The following is a 22,979-nucleotide window of genomic DNA, read 5'->3' on the forward strand; positions in this document are numbered from 1 at the left end:
AAAAAACCCCACCAAAAAAAAAAAAAAAACCCTACTTTAAACGAGCCAAAAATCTGTCTGGAAACTGGAGACAGAAAGCTGCGTAATAATGGTGAGCCAGTGAAAACACAGGAATTACCATAATGCCTTGTCCATCAAGCCCAGCCGTTGTTTAGCTAACTGGTATCTCCTTTCCAATATTGGCTTGAAACGCAGGTGTCTGCGGACGGTGCAATAAACCCCAGAGTAGGCAGACGTGAGATAATTTCACCCTTCTCCTCCCTAAGGCTTTTTCCCCTGAATCTGCAATCTCTGTTACCCCGAGCAGGGCTTGGATAGAGAGGTCACGCTGGGACCTGGCCCTACGACGCGCGTCCCACCGAGCCGTGCAGCAGAGGAGGTGACCTGCTCCTTCTGTTGAGGGCACGCGCTGTCTCTGAACAAACCAAACCCCATATCTGCCCTCTGATCAGTTCCATACCGTGTACATACTTCTTGCTTCCATATTCATGCACGTCGCCTTCGGGGTTTTTGGGTTTCGTGGTTTTTTTGGTTTGGGTTAGTGTTTTTTCGTCTGGTTTTGCTCACTCGAAGGAGTACAGAGGTGAAAGACAATACAGTTGTGGGTGGAAAGGAATTGGCTTAAAAATAGAAAGATGGGTGGTATCTGATTTGGCAATTTCGCATGCCTAATCTAAACTCCTGCTGTCTGTCACTGTTTGGAATAAATGCATTTTGTTAGATGAAAGCCAAGGGAAAACAGGCCCTTCGCTTATATTAGCGACTATTTTTCAGTGAGTTGAAGGAGGACCTTTCATACTCCCATTTGCATTTGAAACACAAACATATCCTCGCACAACTTGTATCAACACAGAGCTCCCAAGCACAATACCACAGATGTGAAAGAAGGGGTATTTATAAAACAGCGTTCTGAAATATCTTACTTACTACTGTTATTCAAACAATAAATCACTGCTGGTTTAGAACATTTGACTTGGGGTTTTGGTGCGGTATTTTCCAGCTCTCATTACCTCGCACTGAAGAATCACAGTTTGCAATTATTACAGCTCAGCCATTCCCTCTCTCTCTCTCCTATCTCCCTGTGACACCCCGGCAGAAAAAACGAGTCACAGCAGAGAGACCTGAACTCGAATCCTGGCCCTTCCCTCTCACTTTCACTTTCAAGCGCAGGAAACTTCAACTCCGCTTTCTAAAAGACCTTGTGACAGTTTTCCCAAAAAGTCGTTTAGACGGAAATATGGGTTAAAGCTGTCACAAGTTCAGTCCAAAAAATGTTTTCTCTTATGATGTACTTTATGTATGAATAATCATAGATGAAACGTGAATAATTCTCAAGGATTTCCTGCTTATTTTTCAAACTGGCATTAATCCCTGTTTAACAGATAACATCTGAAATCAATTGAAAGTCTTGCATACGCAGAACCCGGTGGAAATTTATGTGTAAAGCAGATATTACTCTCTATGTATCTCACTGCAAAAATTCTGATTTTGCTTATCCATAATGTGAGGGGTGCAGTTAGTTTAAATTAATGACTCTTTTACAGTGTGGTTTTTCAAATCCACAGAGATGATTAAAATCCAGCGCAAAAGGAACAGATATCCTAGATGGAAAAAAAAAAAAAAAAAAAAATTGGCAAAGCTTTGTTTTACCTGACAGATACATTTGCCCTAATTTACGGCTTCCTACTTTCCCTGCATTCTGTTTGGGAAACAATAAGCTTCTTTGAGGATAAAAAAACGTTAAAAAATACAGCGAATTTATGCATAAAAGGAAAAACCAGTACAGATGTAGACTGTGGGTTAAGAGCTATTTATGCAGTATCAGAAGACTAAACCAGACTCTGGCCTGGCCATAAACTAAGCCCACGCCCTAAATGAGGTGCCAAGCCACAAAAAGCATTTGCGTCAACTGGGAATACAAGGAAAAGAAGGACTTCTAATTATAGGGCCTGGAAGCGGAAGCCCAGAGTGATTAGGAGTTTAGGCGCTGCTGTATGTTTATCTGGGAGCTTCCTCTCGCCCGGCTTTGATAGATGAGGGTTGGCCCAAAGGGTGGGATGGAAGTTGCTGATGGTACACAGAGTTCTCCGCAATCCGAAGGGAGACGCAGACGGAATGCTAAGGCTTCTGCGGCCTTGTAGGAACATAACTCTTTTCAACCAGGCGTCAGCTGGTTAGCCCAAACAGCAAAATTAGAGGGCAGCAAATCTCGGTTGGGTACTCGCTATAAAATCTAGGAAACCCGAGTAGCCTAAGCATCCCCACCACATCCTATTTATAACACCTAGCTAATTGCACAGTTTGTTTGTTACACGCATACAAATGAGGTACGCGCCTTTTCACCTTGGGTTTGAGTCTCATGAACAACTCTGCTTTAAATAATGCCATCTTGCAGAGAACAGAAGGGTTTTTCCGCCTTCCCAAACAATGCCGTTCTGTAATTACACACTGAAGAACTCAACACGTTCAAGCTGTGTTGGATTTGTTTTAAAAACACCGAGGGCACAAACGTTAGGGAAACAGGCCTACATCTGCACAAAGGAAGCATGTATTTATGGATATACTTCACTTAACAATGCAACTTTTACATTTCCATGCATGCAGAGCCATAGAGAGACCTGTACAGCCATGGCACAAATACAGAATCACACAATCACAGAATGATATGGAGTTGGAAGGGACCTCTGGAGATCATCCAGTCCAACCCCCTGCCAGAGCAGGTCCACCCAGAGCAGGTCCCACAGGAACGTGTCCAGGTGGGGTTTGAATGTCTCCAGAGAAGGAGACTCCACCACCTCCCTGGGCAGCCTCTTCCAGGGCTCTGCCACCCTCACAGGAAAGAAGTCCCTCCTCTTGTTTAGGTGGAACTTCTTATGTTCAAGTTTGTGCCCGTTTCCTCTTGTCCTGTCCCTGGGCACCACTGGAAAAAGACTGGTCCCATCTTCCTGACACCCACCCTTGAAGTATTTATAGGTGTTGATCAGATCCCCCCTCAGCCTTCTCTTCTCCAGACTAAAAAGCCCCAAGTCCCTCAGCCTTTTTTCATAAGAGAGATGCTCCAGGCCCCTCAGCATCTTTTCACCCTCTGTTGTACCCTCTCCACCAGTTTCCTGTCCTTCTTGAACTGGGGAACCCAGAACTGGACACACTACTCTGTTTACACAAACAGTGATTTAAAAAAAAATGAACAAATATTCAGATTTTGTTGTGGGGTTTTTGTTTGTGTTTTTTTTTTGTAAATATGAGCACAGACACCGAGCAATGTTAATACTGTGCTTTGCAGGTTTTCAAATGACAGGATGAGAGAGCTCGGTGAGTTGCAGTGGCCCCTGATTCAGCCCATAGGCCTTTCCCTGGGCATTCCCACCCTCCCTGTGTTGACTCCAGGGATTCCTGCTCCACCACAGCTCTCCTACAAAAGCACTCGCCTACGTGTCTGCTTAAGATGTGACAAAGTTTGTATGGCCCATGGTTTTACAAAACATATGACCTGACCTATGAGCAGTAGCTTTATTTATACTCACTTAACTCCTCTCCGAGGCTGATGCAAGTCAAAATATAGCCAAATATTAGTGCTACTAAGCCCATGTATACTTCCAAGTGTAACACATATGTCAGTTACAAAATTTGGTCTCAGAAAAACTTAACTAAATAAGGAAAATCTGATTTTAACAACAAAAATCACCAAAAAAAATAAACATGAGTACATAAAGATATCCAAAACATTTAAAAATAAATATTACAAGAAACCCCAGTAAGTCAAAAGAAAGAGAAGAAGAATAGAAAATTGTTTTGTGAATAAATAATTACCTATGGAGATCTCTATACACTCCAACACACTAAGGACCATTATATATTTAATCTGAATACTCGGAGCTTGGGGTGGACGTATGGAAACTGTCAGACATTTCCCATGCCCAACAGATGGCTCGACGATACGCTTGATGTACTAAAAAACTATTCCCCAGTTTCAAACACTAACTGGCTACAGCTGATGGCCCAATAAATACTAAAACTTTATCAGGATGGGTTTCTCCCTCCAGAAACTAGAGGACGCACGCTGAGGGCAGCTGAGTAGGGGGGGGCCAAAAGATCAAAGGGAACAGACTCCCTTTTCTTTTAACCCTCCTTGGAATTCCTCCAAACGGGACACAAACCCGTAGCCCCCACCGTTACCTCAGTGTTTGGGGCTTTGTGAGTTGCAGAGATTGCAGTAAACATTTTTACTGCTGAAACATACTATCGTGGGTTTCACCTTTCATTGGAATAACAAGAAAGTAAATGTTACAGAGAGAGGGTAAAATCCTGACCCCCCCCTCCATGAAGTTTACAGAGCTTTTGCCACCAACGTCAAGACGGGAAATAGCGTTACCCTTTTTATACAAAAGGATTTTACAGTTGTGCATCTTGAATCCAAAAGGATGTTAACAACTCATTATCAATGCCTGCTGTGCTAAATGACTGTTTTGATAATAATTTTAATATATTTTAGAATTAGTTATAAAACTATCATGTATCAAACCAGTCTATTCAGCAACAGTGATACCCAAACAAATCAACCTTTACAAGTGTGCCCACGTGCTTCTTCAATATATTCAGCATTATATTGAAAGTAACTTTATTTACCTACAAATTTGAAAAGTTTTAACAAAATGTGAAATTTCTATTAAAAAATGATCATAAAAAGATGACTAAAAAAACCCTTCAATAAACTGTGAAATTTTCTGCAGGAGCATAGAAAGCAACAGCGGATAGTATCAGATTAGGACAATTGCTCATTTTTAATGCTTACACAAACTAAGATCCTGATTTTTCCTTTCACTTAAAAGTGAGGAATATGAGAGTATAAACATCACTGAAACAATCCTCCTCAAGGCTTTTTTTGTAATAATGAAAAAAGCTTATAAATGGTACATAGATGGAAAAGAATTATTTGTTTATGACTTGTGTTTGCAGCAAAAAGAAGGTGATGAAGCACAAGGATTGAATCACACTTCTCCAACAGTAATGTACCTTATCAGCACCAAGACATCTATTTGATAACGGCAGGGAAATGTTTCCTACCTTCTCCCCCCTCCTCAAAGATCACACCTTTGAAACTGCAAACAGTCTCCATTCAAACCTGCACTAACTAATACTTCATCCTGGCTTGGGCATAAATTTCTTAGGAGATAACAGGTTAAACACTTAAATTAGAAAAAATCTGAATCCAGTTAGGTAGCAATGGATTGAGGCTATTGATAAACATGAATTTCTGAAATTTCTGAAATTTAAAAATAAGAAGGTTAATGCACTGCAAATCACCACACTGGCTCTCTTTTAAATATGTTTCTTCCACACAAATAACACGATGCTGTATAGCACTGATTACAAGATTTCGTATGTATTTCTCCTCAGTTTTAAGATCCCTTCAGAGTACTTTCAGGGTTAAACTCACAGCAAACAGAGTGATTTTACTTAACACTGCTTTTAAACAATACTTTTATTTATATCGTGATATCTGAAATGTAGTGATTATTTAACAGAGAATTTAAATGATCGAGAATTTCCTAAATTTTCAGTATCTCCTAAAGTCTTCCCCATTCAGATAGGAAATGCTCTAGAATTAGGTGAGCATTTCTATAAAATAAAAATTAGTTTCCTGTGGGGAGGGTATTTAAGAAGAAAAAAAATGAAGAAAGTCCACAAATGGAAATAAAAAATACAGAACAGCCTTGGAATTATTCCCCGAAGCGGGCGTTCTCACTGATGCCAACCTGGCTAATCATGATGAGGAGACTACTTTTTTTGCCATCACCCAAAGCACATTTTGTGTTAGAACAGACCAGATTTACACTTTTGATGCCAAAATCTTCCACTGCTGACACTGTTCCGTCACAACCAAACCATAAGGCAATGCTACCAAACTACAATAAATTACTTTATACAGCACTTGCTATTATAAAAGATACCTTCAAACCTCAACTAATCTATATGCTTAATAAAAGACTGACTGTACATCTTAGGAAAAAGAGAAAAAAACCCATTTCTGTTAATCTGTGAGGCACTATCAATGCTGCACAACAATCAAATACGGTATTTTTCTGCCCACTTGCTCTGATCAATGGGAAAAACTTCTGCAGAGACATTCCAATTTAAACCTCTTTAACTATTAACTCAAGGCCACCATCGCATTTCAATATAGAACATTTAAATAATCAGAGGAATTTCAGGTCCGTTAAAGGTGCAGTCAGGCATCCAAAGGGGTATACAGTTTAATCTCTTTTACTGCTGGTCCAACATTAATTTTCTCATTATTAATGGATGGAAAAGCTCTTTTGTAGCCAAGGAAGCGTAATTATTTAAAATTTTAGATGTGTTGCACTTCACAGCTCTCAGCCGCTAAGCTGGCAGGAGCAACGCTTCTGGAAAGCAGATCATTTATTTACCACATTTAAAAGAAAAAAATAAAACAGATAGTCGTAAAAAACCAGTACTTTTTAGCTATTTACTAGATGAGTGTCTTATTTGAAACGTTTGTCTCTTTCACAATAAAATTAAGATATTGAACTACAACAGCAAAAATCAAAGTAGAAAAATGAACTGAACTTGACACGTCATTTACGGGCTTCAGCAATGGATTAAGATTTGGGGATCTTGGGTGATATTTTTCTCAGGCACTGAGTTACTACGTGACCTTGAGTGAGCAACAGCTTCCCAATCCTTCAACTTTCCTAACATTAACTTTCAGTCCCTAATATTATGAGTTTGAAATTCTGGCAGTTAATTTTCAACACACCCCTCTTTTTAACCTGTCCTTTTTTTACTAAACTGGTTTGAAACCGTACCCCCAGCTTTGATTTCTACTCTTTGTTTTCTATACTGTTTGCAAACTTCTTTTCCATCCCCTCTCCCTCGCGCTGCTGGAAATTTGCCACTATTCATTCAGTCAACCACCACGGCTTGAAACGTCTCCCACTTCTTGTTCCCTGAGATCTCCTTTCTTCTTCTCTCTAAAACCTAATTCTTCAGAATCTTTCTTACCACCTTGCCCTTAACTCCGTAAGGATCAAGTCTTACATCCTACCTCTTTCCTGCTTTAGATAGAAGCTATCTTGGTCCAAGAACACATCCCATTCTGAACTCACGAGGCAGCTGTACAAATTTACACTTTTCTACTTGAATTATGTATGTACTAGATATTATGTATATCAGAATGTATCTTCCCCATCCCACCAATTGAAAAGTCGGTGCTTATGTATATCAGAACGTACCTTCCCCATCCCACCAATTGAAAAGTCGGTGCTACTGCCAAATTGAAGGTGTGCTTAGCTAGAGCTACTGCTCCCCCTGAAATGGTAAGAAGCCACCACAGAATTCTGTAGCTGGCAAACACTCCATGGATACATTAAGACCTGCAGAGAAAAGCTTTTATTGAAAAGAGGAGACCACCACTAAGGTTTTGTAACAAAATGTCCTTTTCAGAGTCTAGTTACTTGCCTTAACAAATCGGCAATTGAAGCCCAACCTCTAAAAAAACTCAAATGCGGGGTAATTCTCATCTTTCCTGGCTACCCACAGCCACCTACTGGATTTTTTGTAGATCTAGTTCTTGGCAATGAAACCTTCCCCCCCTCCAGCGTAACTGAGAAACAAGGCACAAATCTTACGGTAGCAGTAGTGAATAAGAATTAAACAAACTTCAAATAGATGCTCAAGCTTCTACTCTAAACCAGATCCCCCCCAAAAATACATGTAATAGATACATTAATAAGTATGCTCCCAGTGCAAAGGAACAGAAGCAAAGAGAGGAGATCTCTGGGGCTCAGCAGCAGCGTCTGAAACTACAGTCCAAGTCCAAATCCACCAGCCCCAGATCAACAGCAAAAGTCCAAATGTAGACTGGGAGGTCCTGCAGGCATGGAAGAAGCTCCTAGGACTTCTTGAGGGAATTTCTGTCCAAGGCTGTGCCAAATGCACCATAGGAGAGAGCAAGGACATGGCACGTGGATCTCAACGGCCACCTGCAACACCCCTGGTGGCCCCCGGGCCACCTCCTTTGAGAGGACAGAAACCCCTCTGGAGGAGGGGAGCCTTCAGCAGCTCAGATCTCACCAGATATCACAGAAGAAAGGAATTAAGACCCAAGTACAATTTCCCATTCTACCTGCCTCAGTAGCTCAGCCGAAATTCCAAAATTATTCCCTACATTTGTCTGGGTAACTTGAGGCTTCTCTAGACAGAATCACAGAATCTTCTAGGTTGGAAGGGACCTTAAAGATCATCTTGTCCAACCGTTGACAGCGGAACTCCAGAGGGAGAAGAGCGCTGCCATTCCCACCAAAGATGGACAGAACAGTAAGAGATAACCCAGCATCCTCTAAAATCAAACTCGATAATTGAATATCAAGACAGAATTAGCAGACTTATCTAAAATTCAGGGCTAATTTCTTTATGCTTTACCCTCTCTATAAATTATGGAAGTGATGTATATACACGTTTCCACGTTCCACTTATTCACACAAATGCATCCTTAGGAACCCCTCTGGAGGAGGGGAGCCTTCAGCAGCTCAGATCTCACCAGATATCACAGAAGAAAGGAATTAAGACCCAAGTACAATTTCCCATTCTACCTGCCTCAGTAGCTCAGCCGAAATTCCAAAATTATTCCCTACATTTGTCTGGGTAACTTGAGGCTTCTCTAGACAGAATCACAGAATCTTCTAGGTTGGAAGGGACCTTAAAGATCATCTTGTCCAACCGTTGACAGCGGAACTCCAGAGGGAGAAGAGCGCTGCCATTCCCAACGAAGATGGAGAGAACAGTAAGAGATAACCCAGCATCCTCTAAAATCAAACTCGATAATTGAATATCAAGACAGAATTAGCAGACTTATCTAAAATTCAGGGCTAATTTCTTTATGCTTTACCCTCTCTATAAATTATGGAAGTGATGTATATACACGTTTCCACGTTCCACTTATTCACACAAATGCATCCTTAGGACCTCGTGACCAAGTATGTTAGTCCTGAAAAAGTCTGATTTATATAGTTTATCTGCAGCAAAGGACAGCCTGGTTCTGTTCCTCAGGACAAGGCAGTGGGCCATCCTCTCCCAACTCAACGGCACAGAAGACTCCATAAAATCAAAGGCAAGGGAGCCGTGTGCTCAGAGGCCGCAGTGGATGGCTGGCACCCCCCGAAACCCTCGTAAGGAACCGTGCCAGAGCGAGGAACAAAAATTAACTGTCTCAAATTTCTCTAAGGGCTGAGAAGTCGGTATCTCGGCAGCCTGGCAGAAACACAGCGTGCTGCCTGGAAAAACGCTACCAGAGTTCAGCTGGAGGCGGGGGATTTCACTCCAGACACCGAGGTTATTCACCCCACACCCACTCCCAGCAGCTTTACACAGCACAGGCTCCTCTGGCCTCGCCACCACCGACACCATCTCCAGACACACCGAGACAGCCAGTGCCACCGGAACTGCCACGGGCAACACAGGGCGTTTTACACCTAATTCTCATGTGAAATTCTCCTTCTGCAGTGTATGCCAAGGCATGGAGCAGTGTGAAACACAGGCAGCCTGTATTTTCCCTTCGGTCTTATGAGGAGGAAAACAAGGAAAACAAGAAAAAAGGGAAAAAGGAAAATAAAGGAAAAAAAAAAGGAGGAAAAAAACAAAGGAGGAAAAAAAAAAAAAGGAAAAAAAGGAGGAAAAAGGAGGAGGAAAAAAGGAAAAAGGAGGAGGAAAAAAGGAAAAAGGAGGAGGAAAAAAGGAAAAAGGAGGAGGAAAAAAGGAAAAAGGAGGAAAGAGAGGAAAGAGAGGAAAAAAGAAAAAAAGGAAAGAGGGAAAAAAGAAAAAAAGGAAAGAGGGGAAAAAAGGGAAAGAGGGAAAAATTTTAAAATAGAAAAAAATTTTAAAAAGGAAAAAAAAAGGAAAAAAGAAAGGAAAAAAGAAAAAAAAAAAGAAAAAGAAAAAAATTAAAAAGAAAAATAAAAAAGAAGCCAGTGTTGCCCGGGGGGGAAGGCAGCACACACACCTCGGTGCCCGCAGCACCCCCCATTTGTGGGGCTGCTGTTCCCCCAGGATCCCCCAGGGTGTATGTTGGGGAGAGCCAGCGCCACAAACCGTCCCTTGCCAGGCTGGAGAGGATCCGGCCCTTCCTCCCATCTACAGGGAGGGGGGAAAGAAACTTATTGACCCGTACAGTAGATAAATGAAGAGACTATCCATTAACTGGGGAATTGCACAGAATGAAATTACGTTAGAGACAATAAAATGAATATGACTTTAAAGTGTTCATTAAAACTGTCACCAACCATCTAAAATTTAACCTATAAACCACAGCTATCGTCCATATATCATACAAAAAGCTTGCCAAAAAGCATGGCTAACCTGTGCAATGATCAATATTTTTGGCATAAATTTTGGTTTTCATTGGAATACCTACAATTGATTATAAAATATTCTTGCAGCCAGGAAAAGAAACCAAACCAGCTAAGTTTGGTCACACATTTGTTGGCTGAAAACTTCAGCGTAGGAGAACGTCTAGGTATGAGCGACAAGAATCTCCTGAACTAGAAAGCACTTTCTTAGGCAAACAGACAGAAGTTTTACCATCACAAAATACATTATTTCCATTTAAAAGCTTGATTGTATCAGTATCTTCACTGTTTTTATTGGAATCAAAATCTCAAACACGGAAAGTAAAACCTGTGATTTATTAGTTACGCCTTGAGACACAAGTCAACTTCCCCTTCTCTCTCGGTGTCTCTGGGAAAAGGCAGCCTTTGGGTAAAAAGCACATTTATTTGTTGTGTCAAATCTAGTCCAATCAATAACTCAAGTTAACCTAAAAAGGAATATTCCTCCTTGTGCTTCATATTTCTATAAATCCTAGAAAATCCCAATTTTATGACCCTAAACCATACCAAATAAACACAATCCATGTGTCAGCTACGACACTGACTCCAAATACCGAGAAGTTCCTTTTTCAGCTGATCTTCTCCAAAACTGTCCCACACGAGCCACGCTTTGTAGGCAAAAGATACTACTATAGGTAATATATTTTTACCTAAAAAAAAAAAAAAAAATTAAATAGAGGTACGGGCAGATTTAAAAACCAGGAGGTTTGGTTCTTTCCAGGCCGGCTGATGACATTTGCTGCAGCAAGATGGCCTAAAAAAAAATAAAATTAAATAGAGGTACGGGCAGATTTAAAAACCAGGAGGTTTGGTTCTTTCCAGGCCGGCTGATGACATTTGCTGCAGCAAGATGAGCAGCTGCTCTCGGTTCGAAGCCGAACCAACTGTTCCCTGTCACACTGAAGAGCACAGCATCAGTCACAGCCCCCGCATCCCGAGGAAGGGGAAAAGAAATTCTGTAACTTCTCTGTCCCTGGGTAATCTGCATTAAACCTTTGAGCAATCTAACTTTCAAAATGAAAATAATTTACTTTTTAGCTTCTTCGAAATACTGGTAAGAAATGGTTATATATTAAAAATATATACATTCCACGCTTAAATAACAAGTTAAAATTAAAAAAAAAAAAGGACACTTTTAGCTTCAATGTTTATAAAACTTAATCAAGCTTGGCATGTCTATAAAATTTTCTGGTTTCCTAGGGGGTGGAGGGGAAACTCACAGCTTATCATGAAATTTGGCGAATAGAAATGGTAACTATAAGGTAAAAATCTGTCTGGAAGTGATTTCTGAAACACTGATCTTATTTCCTTCCTTACAGATTCTATTTTTAATGTATTATCTATGGCTGTACAGAGCTTGCACAAGAGTGAACGACAATTAAGCAACTAATACTCAGTTTTAGCACAAATAAAAGGTCTATAATTCGCTTTTAAATGCGGTGAAGTAAAAGACAATTTACTAAAATTAAACTACAGCCCCACAGTCTCTAAAATGACTCTTAAAAGCATGTATAGCAATTTCTAAAGTAGGCATAGATGTGTATAATTTACACACAGGTTGGTTTTAATTATCACAGTTCATAAAGGCCTTTATACCTTGGATCTGTCGGAACGAGGAGAGGAATTCTGTTAGCTTTAACCACGTTAAAAATCTATAAAAGGATCCTCCCTTCTGGCCTCCTACAACCAAGATCCTTTAAGAGCGTCCAGTTTGCTCACAGAACTCCAAAGCAGATTGTGGGATGTTTATCGGGGGTGTGATTTATAGCCCTTAGACTTTGGGAATTGTCACCCCTCGCGCCGGCGTTCGGAGGCTGCCGGGGCCACCTCCCGCCACCCAGAGCGCGTCCTGAGCCCCGCCGCTCCCTGCCAACATCATAAATGCTGCCATTAAAATATTTGTTTTAATTCTGACCTCAGAGTCACAGCTAATAAACAAGAAAGGCAACGAGAAATTGAAAAACAAACTCGATGCAGCTGTTGGACTGGACGTTTCACAACTGCCTTTTAACGGCATCCTTTAATTTCACGTCTATGAATAGCAGCCATAGACCACAGCTCGCACGCCAGCCACGCAGCCAGGCAGGATTTGCTTTTTGAGTTCATTTCGCAGTCTTATTCCGTCATGTAAATTTTACTGTATTTTTAACTTCTCCTTTGAGATGCAATCTGCAAACAATGGCTGACTATTTGCCGGCGGTTTCTCATTAGAGCATCGGACAGCCTGGGTGCAGTTTTTTCCATGATCTTCCTCACACACACGAGGAAGAGAATTTTTGTGTGTGTGTATAATCCATGTTTGTATGTGTGTCAGCCCAGAGCCCGTTTAAATCCATCCACTGAGCGGATGATTAATGTTTTAGAAACTATGCATTACAAAGTCACACAAAAAAATTAGATACAGAGGAGTGAAGCATAAAGCTGTTCTACGGACTTCCCAAAACTAACTCATAAATAAAACCAAAAGTGTTATTTTTTTATTATGTCTTTGTAACAACCAATGAAAATACTTTTCCAGGGTGCATGCAATTACAAATGCTAATTAGGCAGAGAGTTGGGAACCTGAGCATACTTGAAAGAAATATATTTGGAAAAGGGAAAAAGAGGCCACATCCTTTTAAAATTGTAGATACAAATAAAGAATCAGATGATTAAAAATTAGGGTAAGAAAGCCAGAATTTGCAATTTATTTTGGATTATATTCCTTGGGTATGGAGGAAAATACAGATAATTATATTCTGCAAAAAAATATAGCACTTTGGTGTGTTTTTCAAATATGTAATGATCCTCCTCTTCTCAGTTTCCAGGTTTGGTGTGTGAACTGATAAGAAATACCACCCCACCACCCTCCAAAACTCAACACTTTGTTTCCTTTGGGGGTGTGTGTGTACATTTTCATTAAAAAATAATAATAGAGATGAATAACAATTTCTTTTAAACATGTGGAAATCCGTCTTTCAAATAACATATACCCTTAGAGCTTTACATTGAAGTGTCTTATAAAAAGAAAAGAAAAAAAGGGAAAAAAGGGAGCAGAGCCACTGCCTCCCGACTGCCCTGAAGCCTCGCTCCTTGCTGCCGTCGCAGCTCAGGGTTATCTCCATCCACAACTTTGCTCCAGTCCCAAGACCTCACATGAAAGTAAAGCAGTGAATACTTTGGAGTGATATGAAAAGGCAGAGCAATAAACTAAAGCATTTGAAGGAAGGTCAGAGAGAGATTTCCACAGCAGCCCAGGCCAGAGCCCGGCGCACCGACTGCCTGGCAGGAGCTGCCATCATCCCCGGGTCTGCCGTGGCCCAGGGAACAAAGGGAATTAGCTTTAATGGACCATGGCTGACATCAGAATTGGTGAAAAACGAGGATGTTTGTACGGTTCCTTCAGTCCCCAGTCTAGACACTCCCCAGTTCAGACTAACCCAGTTCACCACTGAGCAAGGGATTCTAATTGGGACCATTTAATCCCTTCCCTCTCCCCGTTTCAGACCCCGCGTACACTGACAGTTCCTGGCAGACTATCACCAACACGTTAAAAGCTTGGAGGTTTTTCTGTAAACATCTTAAATGAAGTAACCCCCTATGGTGTATCCCTTCCTTTTGTGAACTTCCAAAATTTCATCCAGGGCACCGGCATCCAGAGTTTACACAATAAGCTCTTGTTGATTTACATCATGTACCAGACAGGATCCTTCTGCAATGCTAGAATGAATATGGCATTCTGAAAATAGTTTCTACCTACTTTAATATATTTATTTTTATATGTATATATGTAAAAAAATATATGTCTAAAAATAAAAAAATACAAATATATATAAATATTATATACATAAGTTTAAAGCCTCCTAATGACACATTCTTGCATAATGCTGCACTGACAGAAAAACATCTTAATCACCAAGAAATCTACAATTTTTTTTTTTATCCTGGCTACACTTCAATTATGGTAAAAATTCAACTATAATAAATAGAGACCTTAGTGTCAATACTGCTGTTTACATTATAGAATTGTGGCTGGTTGTACAGAACTGATAGTTCTAAATATCTTACATTTATAGCACGGAAAAGGCCAAATCCCCACTCCAAGAACTGGTGGAACTGTCCTCTAAACCACAGTAACAGAATACATATGTTCATCCAAAAAAAAAAAGAAGGAAATCAGGCAGGGGGCATTATCTGCAACTCAGTGTAGCTACAACCACCTCGATTATTTTTGTGTGGCCACAGTGTATTCTGTAATCCTCTGAAGACAGTCCTTGTTCCTGGACCCAAGCTAAATGCATCAAGATCTTCTTTTATTAAAAAAAAAAATCTGAAAAATGAATTTAAATTACCTAATATGAATTAGTAAACAGCACTAAATTTTTGTCTGGCTACTCTGTCTACAGTAAGTTGGCCCTTGATTCATCCAAAACTGAATAGTCAAGCTAAAATAAATCAAGCCAATGTTAACACTAAGTAAAAGGATCCACACAAAAGCTTAATGTGATTTTCATTTAGTAAGTGAATTAAAGTAACTGTTGTTGGAGTCTCCTTGTAAGTATAAGCCTCTTGTTTCCACTACATCAACATTCATGCCAGAGGTACATTAATAAAGTCCCCAGTCTATTAATATGACTTCACTTCCTTGTATTATTTATTCTCCTCTTGAAAAGTTTTAATAAAAGGCTTAAAGTCTTCCTAAAAGTTAGAGGCCGCCTGCCTTTGTTCAGAAAGGAGAGACCAGCCACGGTGCTCCTCACTCCGCTGCAGCAGCTGCTTCGCAGAGACCACAGGCGGGTGTCCAAATACCAGCTAAATATCCTCAAAAAACAACCCCTTTCCCTCGCGGTGCTTTCTGTACGTCCAAGAGGTGGGACTTGCTTCTTAGAGGATCCTTCTCCACTAAATTGAAGAAATATTATTCTCCCAATCAACTGCGAGATGTCAAAAGACATTCAGTAATTGCCACTCAAAGATTCTGCACAAAATTCACCCGGTTTGTTGGCCATGCCCAAGGTCCCTGCAAAATTCACCTGGTTTGTTGGCCATGCCTAAGGTCCCTGCAAAATTCACCCAGTTTGTTGGCCATGCCCAAGGTCCCCACAATGTTCACCCAGGTTGTTGGCCATGCCCAAGGTCCCTGCAAAATTCACCTGGCTTGTTGGCCATGCCCAAGGTCCCTGCAAAATTCACCCGGCTTGTTGGCCATGCCCAAGCTCCCCACAAAGTTCACCCAGGTTGTTGGCCATGCCCAAGCCACATGAATGGTCCCCAGTGGCAGGAGCCCATTTCTGGCCATCACCTGCACTAGTCAAGGTCCCTGCAAAGTTCACCTGGTTTGTTGGCCATGCCCAAGCCACATGAATGGTCCCCACTGGCAGGAGCCCATTTCTGGCCATCACCTGCACTAGGGCCGTGAAGAGCCTTCCTTCAACACACCAGCATCCTCCCCACACGCTGCGGTGCAAGCAGCACTTCATGGGAAGGGGTTGTGGTAAGAACTGTAAATAAATACCATGTGTATGCAATACTTCTTAAGCAAATATACTGCAAAATCAGATCCTTTTTTGCTGTTCATAGGCAACGTCTCTTCCACAGCACTTGGCAATGCTAAATTATTACTACATCATATATTTAACTTATTCAATACTGGATGGATGTCTAAAAAAAAAAATGAATCAAAACACGAGTGCTTCAGAGGAGGGACCTTATCTTCATTTAAGTCACAAAGCCAACCACTGACATATAGGGCACTCTATAAATAAAACCTGATTTTGACATAAAATAAAGCCTACAGAAAAACTGTGTCAGTTTCCCACGGAAGAAAAGGATATGTGAAATACTCATATTCTAGCAATTAAATTAGAAAAAAGAAAACAAGTAACAGTGCCAAGTCACCTGAACTTGAAACTTGGAATCGGATTTATTAAGCGCGCTTCCAAAAAGAGAAGAAGGAGGTTGTATAGGAAGTGTGCCCACCCGCCAGGAGGAACACTGGCACCAAAGCCGACAACACGACTGGCAAAGGGAACGGATTAAGGAGGCTCACATCGTAATTTTTATTTTTACCACTAGAATAAGGACCAAGTTTGCATTTCATGTCTGTTTCCCCAAAGATTCAATCAGCAACAAATGGCAAAGGAAGACCAGTTCTTTTTCACTTTTATTGAACTACTACGTATCCTACCTATTAAAATGAAAAATGTTGAGCAGAGAGGGCAATAACAACGTACGCAGGGACCCGGCTTTTAGAAATTCCACAGGACTAAGGGATTTTGTGGATGAGACGCCTGGCTGCGAATTTTCAGCTGTAAAACAAACCCTCCCTTTCCCTCCCCTCCACCCCCTAAAAAACCCCCAGCAGCCCACTCCCCATAGGAAACCATCATAATTTTTTTTGAAAACTAAAAATTCGATGTACACAGGAAAAAACACAGAGAAAACCTAAGCTACCAGGGACTGTAGGTTTCCTCCTTTATGTTGTTTTTTTTTTTTTCCCTCCTAATGTTAAACATGATTTGCTATATGTCTTAGACTGAGACTTTTACAGTCTCCCTAAAATCAACTGACTCAGAAGCAAGCTTTTATTAATATAAGGGTCTGGAAGAGGTATACAGGGACATGCAAGGCAGCACTAAAAAACCTGGTGCCCCCTAAGTATACTCAGAAATGATATTTCAAGTTTGTTATTTTATTATTCAACCAGATTTGCAGAGTTGCCATAGACATAATACAAAAAAAAAAAAGCTAACTATATGCCAAGTTTCTTTTTCTTCGAATACCTCAGAAAAGAAAAAAATTCAATAGCTCTGCCTTAAATTTAAACAAAAGGTAGATCTAATGCCAGCAAAAGTCACTACAGAAATGTCTACACAGCAGAGTGAAATGCTACGCAGAACCCTCCTGCTTGTTTGTTCATGAGTTAGTCTCTCCCCTTCCCATTGGATTGTTTCTGATAATCCTACAATGAACCCTACAATATATTACCCCTTCCCAGGGGCAACTCTCACAATGACACCTGTAAATTCCATACCGCTGTTTTACCCACAATTAACTTCTCCCTGCTCCTTGTTCAGTATGAAAACAGAAACAGCAGAAACCCAAAGGATGTATCTTACTGGGAAGTGATACCTCTAAAACACGGCTTAAAGTGGCTGTGACATGTTCTACTGGTTTCCTACTGTTCTACTGGTTTCCTACACAAAAATCTCATATATCCCTCCTCCGTATCCGCTGACCTTCAGCGGCTTCCAGTGTCAGTGGTGGCTTTGTTTTAGGGTTTGGTGGGGTTTTTTTTAACACAATCCTGTAAGTTTTTACACAGCTGAATACCTGTGGGGCTGCTGGGCCCTTGGGATGAGACACGATTAAATTAATCTATTTGATCAGCCATAGGGAATAAAATGATTCACTGAAACAGACCAGTGCTCCCTGTTTGCCTTTACAGCAGAAGTTTGCAGTCGCTGTGCTCTAGCATCACAGACACTGCTGGAAATGAGTAAAAGTGGTTTTTCACCACAACCAGCCAGCAGATGAAGACAGTATCAAAAGCCACCTCTTGTTTTGTTCTGCTTTGTAATGAGATCGGCTTGATTGGCAATACACCACTAGATAATGGATTAAGATGATGTTACTTACAACACTGGCTTCAAACAAAATCCTGCCTTGATGTTAAATAAAGCAAGCAGAACCCTGTGTGAAGTGCTGCTTTCAGACTGGTGCAGCTGGGCTGAGAGTTTTCAACTGGTTTGACACTGCTGTACCCAGAACAGGCGGTACCGTTCAATACCTTCCCGTGAATCACCCCTCCTGCAGGTCTCTCAGAACAGATCTAATTTGCAATCAGTCCAAAATAACACCAATTAGAAAAAGCACTTTGCCATTAAGGATCTTATTGCACTGTTAGATCCGAGGTAAGAGTCTTCTGTATTGTATAGAAAGGACGGTAATTTTAGTATCTGAGCAGACCAAAAGAACTTGATAATACAAGGAAGCCAACAATATGCAAATATGTCCTTCAATTTAAAAAAATAACAAGTTAATTTGCTTTTGCATGAACATTCTGTTTTCCTTAAATTCATACAATCATAAAAATTTCTTAAGGAGGCATTCAATTAAGATCCACAAAGCATTCTAATTTAAGCAGCTGTATTTATTTATTTATTGCACTTCATTAGCTTTGCTCAACTCCAGGTATCACCTTCCTACCAAAGTCCAAAGCAAAAATATTACTGTTGTGGAAGTGGCAGAGTTGATTCTCAGTTAAATGTACAGAGCTCCACAAAAAATTCTCTTTAAGTATCAGAAGCAAATTCAGGCAGATGAGAACACAGTTTTGATGTCAAAAGCTGACAGTGAAAACGCTGTGACCTGCACACCACTATTAAAGAGTTCTGACATAACAGATGGGGTGTCCGAATGGGACCAACTGGTCACTAAAAGTGAAAACATAAGTGACAGACACTTAGTTTTATTCTTTGAAATGTGACTTTGTCCTCAAGATCCTCGTGGCATTTGCTACATTTTAGAAACCATTTATTTCGGCACACGGGAGCTGTTGATTTGCTGCCCATTTCACCTACTACTGCAACCAACCAAAACACATTTTTTTGCTGCCTATAGGTAGGATAATAATCATGTTAACTGTCAAACTAATAAGATTTATTAACAGACAAGATTTGTAGTAATCTCTGCTGCCCAAAGTCATTGTTCATTCATAAGGAGGAAGGACAGGAAGAGGTACTTCTGAGGAGTTTCTAAAAAGTATTTTCAGACTATAGTTGATTTCACTCAGGAGAGAGGGTAGAATTGGAAACTCCTCATCAACAAAACCCGCAATGGCAGCGTAATTTACTTTAAAAAATAGTGCCAGTGAAATAACTCATTTTATTTTCATATTTGTGGAGGAGTACAATCCAATACATATGCTGATCCTCTGGAGACCTGTGTATCAGAACATCTGGATACCCAAAAGACAAGAATTCCTTCGGACTTCTGCTCCATCTAAACTCATAAACTGACTCTTTTCCACCTATACTGTAGTGTAACAGTCACTTAAGTTTGACATTTCCAGAAAAGACAAATTCACCAGTGTATGACCCATTCAACACCCCCCAGGGCAGGCCAAAAGCCCTGGTAGCAATGGGGAGATATTTGCCCGGATCACAACGGTATTTGCAATTCCTTCAAAGCAACGGAACCCACAGCTTTGATATCTTACTGTCTTCCTCTTATTTACAGCTATCACATAAAAACAGTAAAAGAACTTACCACTGGGGTTAAAAGCCATGCAGCAAATGGGCTTCTCGTGGGCAGGGAAGTGGGCCACAATCCCATCGCTGTCAGAGTCCTCGCTGACGAGCACCTGCAGAACGTTAATAGAGACAATGGAAGGTGAGGAAATAAAAATACACCTAAAGAGAAAACAGCAACTTACTTATGCAGGAATTGTTTTAGAAGCTGTACACGGTGGTATGAAATAGATGTATAACTGCATGTGAATTAAACACAATCTTCTGTAATTTTTTCAGATAAAGAGACATGAGACACACTCTAAAAACCTACCATTAACTAGAAAGAATTATCCACTTTGGATGTGGATTCTCTATTTATCCCATTCAAATAAGGGAAAATGGAAAAATGTTACTTTTTCACCACGTAAAGTATTAATGGCTGCAGAGCAGCTTATTACAAAAGAAGTCTGTAGGCAGAGAGGCAGGAAGCTCCACTGCAGGTTTCCATTGCCTGGCTGGAGCGAGGGCTGTGACCCCTCCAGAGGCTGCGATCGAGAGGGGCCATTACTCAGAAATTCTTGCCAGGAGCTCTCATTCCACCAGAGCCAGCAGCCGCCTGCAGATGGACTAACTTTGAGGAGGATCAGTGTAATTACGCTGAAGAGCACACACTTTAACTGTAAACAACAAATTATTTTCTCTGAGCAATAACAGCAAAAAACCTAATCACATAATAGGAAGAAAAACAAGAGGTAGCATAGAGTTTTTCAAAGAAAAGAGAATATTTAACCATTACATAAATCAGTATTTTCATTGGGAAAATTCACAGTATACATGGCAAAGGAGTGAAAAAATGGACAAAAACCCCCAGTCAAAGACAGTGGGTTTGCCTTCCACCAGTTTGGTAGGTAGAACACTGCAGCTTGTGTCCTGCTAATTAGTGGTGATGGACTTGAGGTACCTGATCTCCAAACGACACAAGAAGTGCTAAGGACTGGGAGAATGTGTGAAAGCACCTGCCTTACGAAATCTGCAGCCAACAAGAATTTTCTCCATCTTGAAATTGTCTCAATGGGCATGAAATAACAGTATTACAAAGGCTGTTAACCAAAACTACTTAAAAAAAAAATCACGCTGTGGTAAAATACCTTCTCATGAACAAAAGAGCAATTCAAAGGTAGGAGAGAGTTTTGACAACAGAGGGAAATGAAGAGGAAAAGGAAGTATCTGGATCGAGATCTGTGTTGCGCAACGTCTTCTGGAGAAAGGGACAAAGGATGAGCATTTGGTTTTCAAACAAAAGGTTATTTGAAGTTGATAAAATTATTTGGGCCAGTCGAAACGAAAGCTGAGTGTGAAGACATCCAAAAGGACCTCCAGAAGGACATTACCAAAGTCTTACTGCATGAAAAGGAAAAGATACTCTTAGGTTTATAAAAGAGAACCAAAAGATTTTTGGACAAAACATATGCAAGAGCTGAAAAAGTCTATCATTCCTTGGTTACATCATGTTAAAGACTAAATTAAGTAAAACAATGAGAAAGATCTGTCAGAAAAGCACTTAATAAAAGCGTTTCTGTGGTAAGCAAAAACCACCTTCTTAATAAGATAGTGCAAAATCTCCCGTTTCAAGTTCAGAATAATTTGTCTGCTGCTTCCAAAATAATCTGAAAGGTTTTTAATACTTCCTACTCCTAACAGTATCAGATATTTTTATGCTTCAAAAAGAGAAATCATCTTTAAATGTTTAAAAAAAGTCACGTAATATGGACGAAGAGGCCTGCGCCTGCCTGACTTTACATGTTCAAATTACTTGGCACTGTCACATAAGCACAATTATGGTTTTGCTTTCCGTTGTCAGCATTTCGTGCTTATTCCAGAACCACTAACCAGAGGGTCTGGAGATCTTCCTAAGAGCTTTTCAAAGAAACAGTGTTCTTTGCTCAGCCTATATAAGCTGCACTAAATAACTCCTATACATCATCTTTTCACAGCTTCCACTTTTAGGTAACTTGGTTGTACCCTAAACGTTTCACTCTAATTAAAGATACATGATAATGATAAAGTAACATCATAAACCAGCTTTACTAAAGAAATTGAAGGGGTTTTTTAAATCTGGTCTGTTAAACGAAAAGATTTAATCTAGATATGATAATGATAAAGTAACATCACAAACCAGCTTTACTAAAGAAATTGAAGAGGTTTTTTAAATCTGGTCTGTTAAACAAAAAGATTTAATCTAGAAATGTGTAGGTATCAACAGTACCTAAATCATTGCTTAAAACCAGCTCTATAGCATATTTCACATGCATCAGCTCCTACAGACCGTAGGCTGGATTAATTCAGCATGTGCTTGCTTTTTTTTTGGGTCATTTTTTTTAAACTAATGATAAACGCAGCACCGTTATCATCCCTGCAACATAACCCCCCCTATTCTACAGCCAAGGATGGTAACACGACCTTCAAACATCTTTTCTCTGGAAATACTACACAAAGTAAAGATTTCACAACATTAAAAATTGGGAAACAGCTCAGACGCTCTGATGTGAGAACACAACAATGCCCAAATCTCCTCTTTGTATGCTCTGCTGTTTCCACGCTTTAATGTGTTTTTTTCAATCACTGCTTAAAATTATCTTCCTGGAAAAACAACCTTTGTGTTTTATCTAAAAGGAGTTTTTCAAAATCTCCACTTTTGACTCTAAAAGCTGATTTTCCGATAGAGCAAACCAGTCCTTATTTTTGGCTGTTATACAAGTCCTTTGTTTGTGATAGAAATAGAAGGAAGAAGTTATGGGTATAACATCCAAACGCGAAAGAAAAGCCACCGTGAGGTTGTGGGTCCTGAAAACCCTCCCCTGTCACCAAGCCTGGCTCACAGGGAGCTCTCAGACTCAAACTAAAATACATCAGTCTCCTGTATTAGCCAAGGAAAAAAAGTAGTTAAAAAAAACCCCACCCACAAAACCACCTTCATTACTCAAAAATCTGGAAATCCTTGAATAGTGGAGAATCTGAACCTCGGGCTGTGACGCTGCCACACCACCTCCTGCCAGCCAGTAGCTGCCACTTCCCACCCACGGCGGCCAGAAACACACACCTGGAAACACAAGTGCTTCTGCAAGGTAAGATGAAGTTGAAAAGGATTCTTAGTCTTTTTAAAATCAGCATGAAAAAAAAATCTTTGTGGAACAGTGAAGAAAAGAAGTTGTTTTTTTTTTTAAATCATTAACTTGTATTTAAATCTTCAGGCTGAACTGCAAGATTTGCCACCTCCTTCCCCTGCACTTTCACCGTGGGCAGTTGGGGAAAACATACATCACTTCTTACAATTTCAACATGACAAAGAAAGTTGGGGGGGGGG

General features: G+C 40.3%; 1 protein-coding gene across 9 annotated transcripts in view; it reads right to left on the reverse strand.

The window, feature by feature from the left end:
- Positions 1–22,979, reverse strand: part of BCAS3 (breast carcinoma amplified sequence 3) — a 424,087-nt gene that overhangs the window by 323,852 nt on the left and 77,256 nt on the right. For all 9 annotated transcript variants that reach the window (XM_014959877.1, XM_014959720.1, XM_014959802.1 and 6 more), the window contains exon 12: positions 19,653–19,746. In XM_014959877.1, coding sequence (XP_014815363.1) covers positions 19,653–19,746 — 94 coding nt within the window. The remainder of the gene's footprint in view (positions 1–19,652; positions 19,747–22,979) is intronic.

This window comes from Calidris pugnax, unplaced genomic scaffold, assembly GCF_001431845.1.
Source record: "Calidris pugnax isolate Ruff unplaced genomic scaffold, ASM143184v1 scaffold45, whole genome shotgun sequence".
In the NCBI taxonomy this organism is placed as follows: Eukaryota; Metazoa; Chordata; class Aves; order Charadriiformes; family Scolopacidae; genus Calidris; species Calidris pugnax.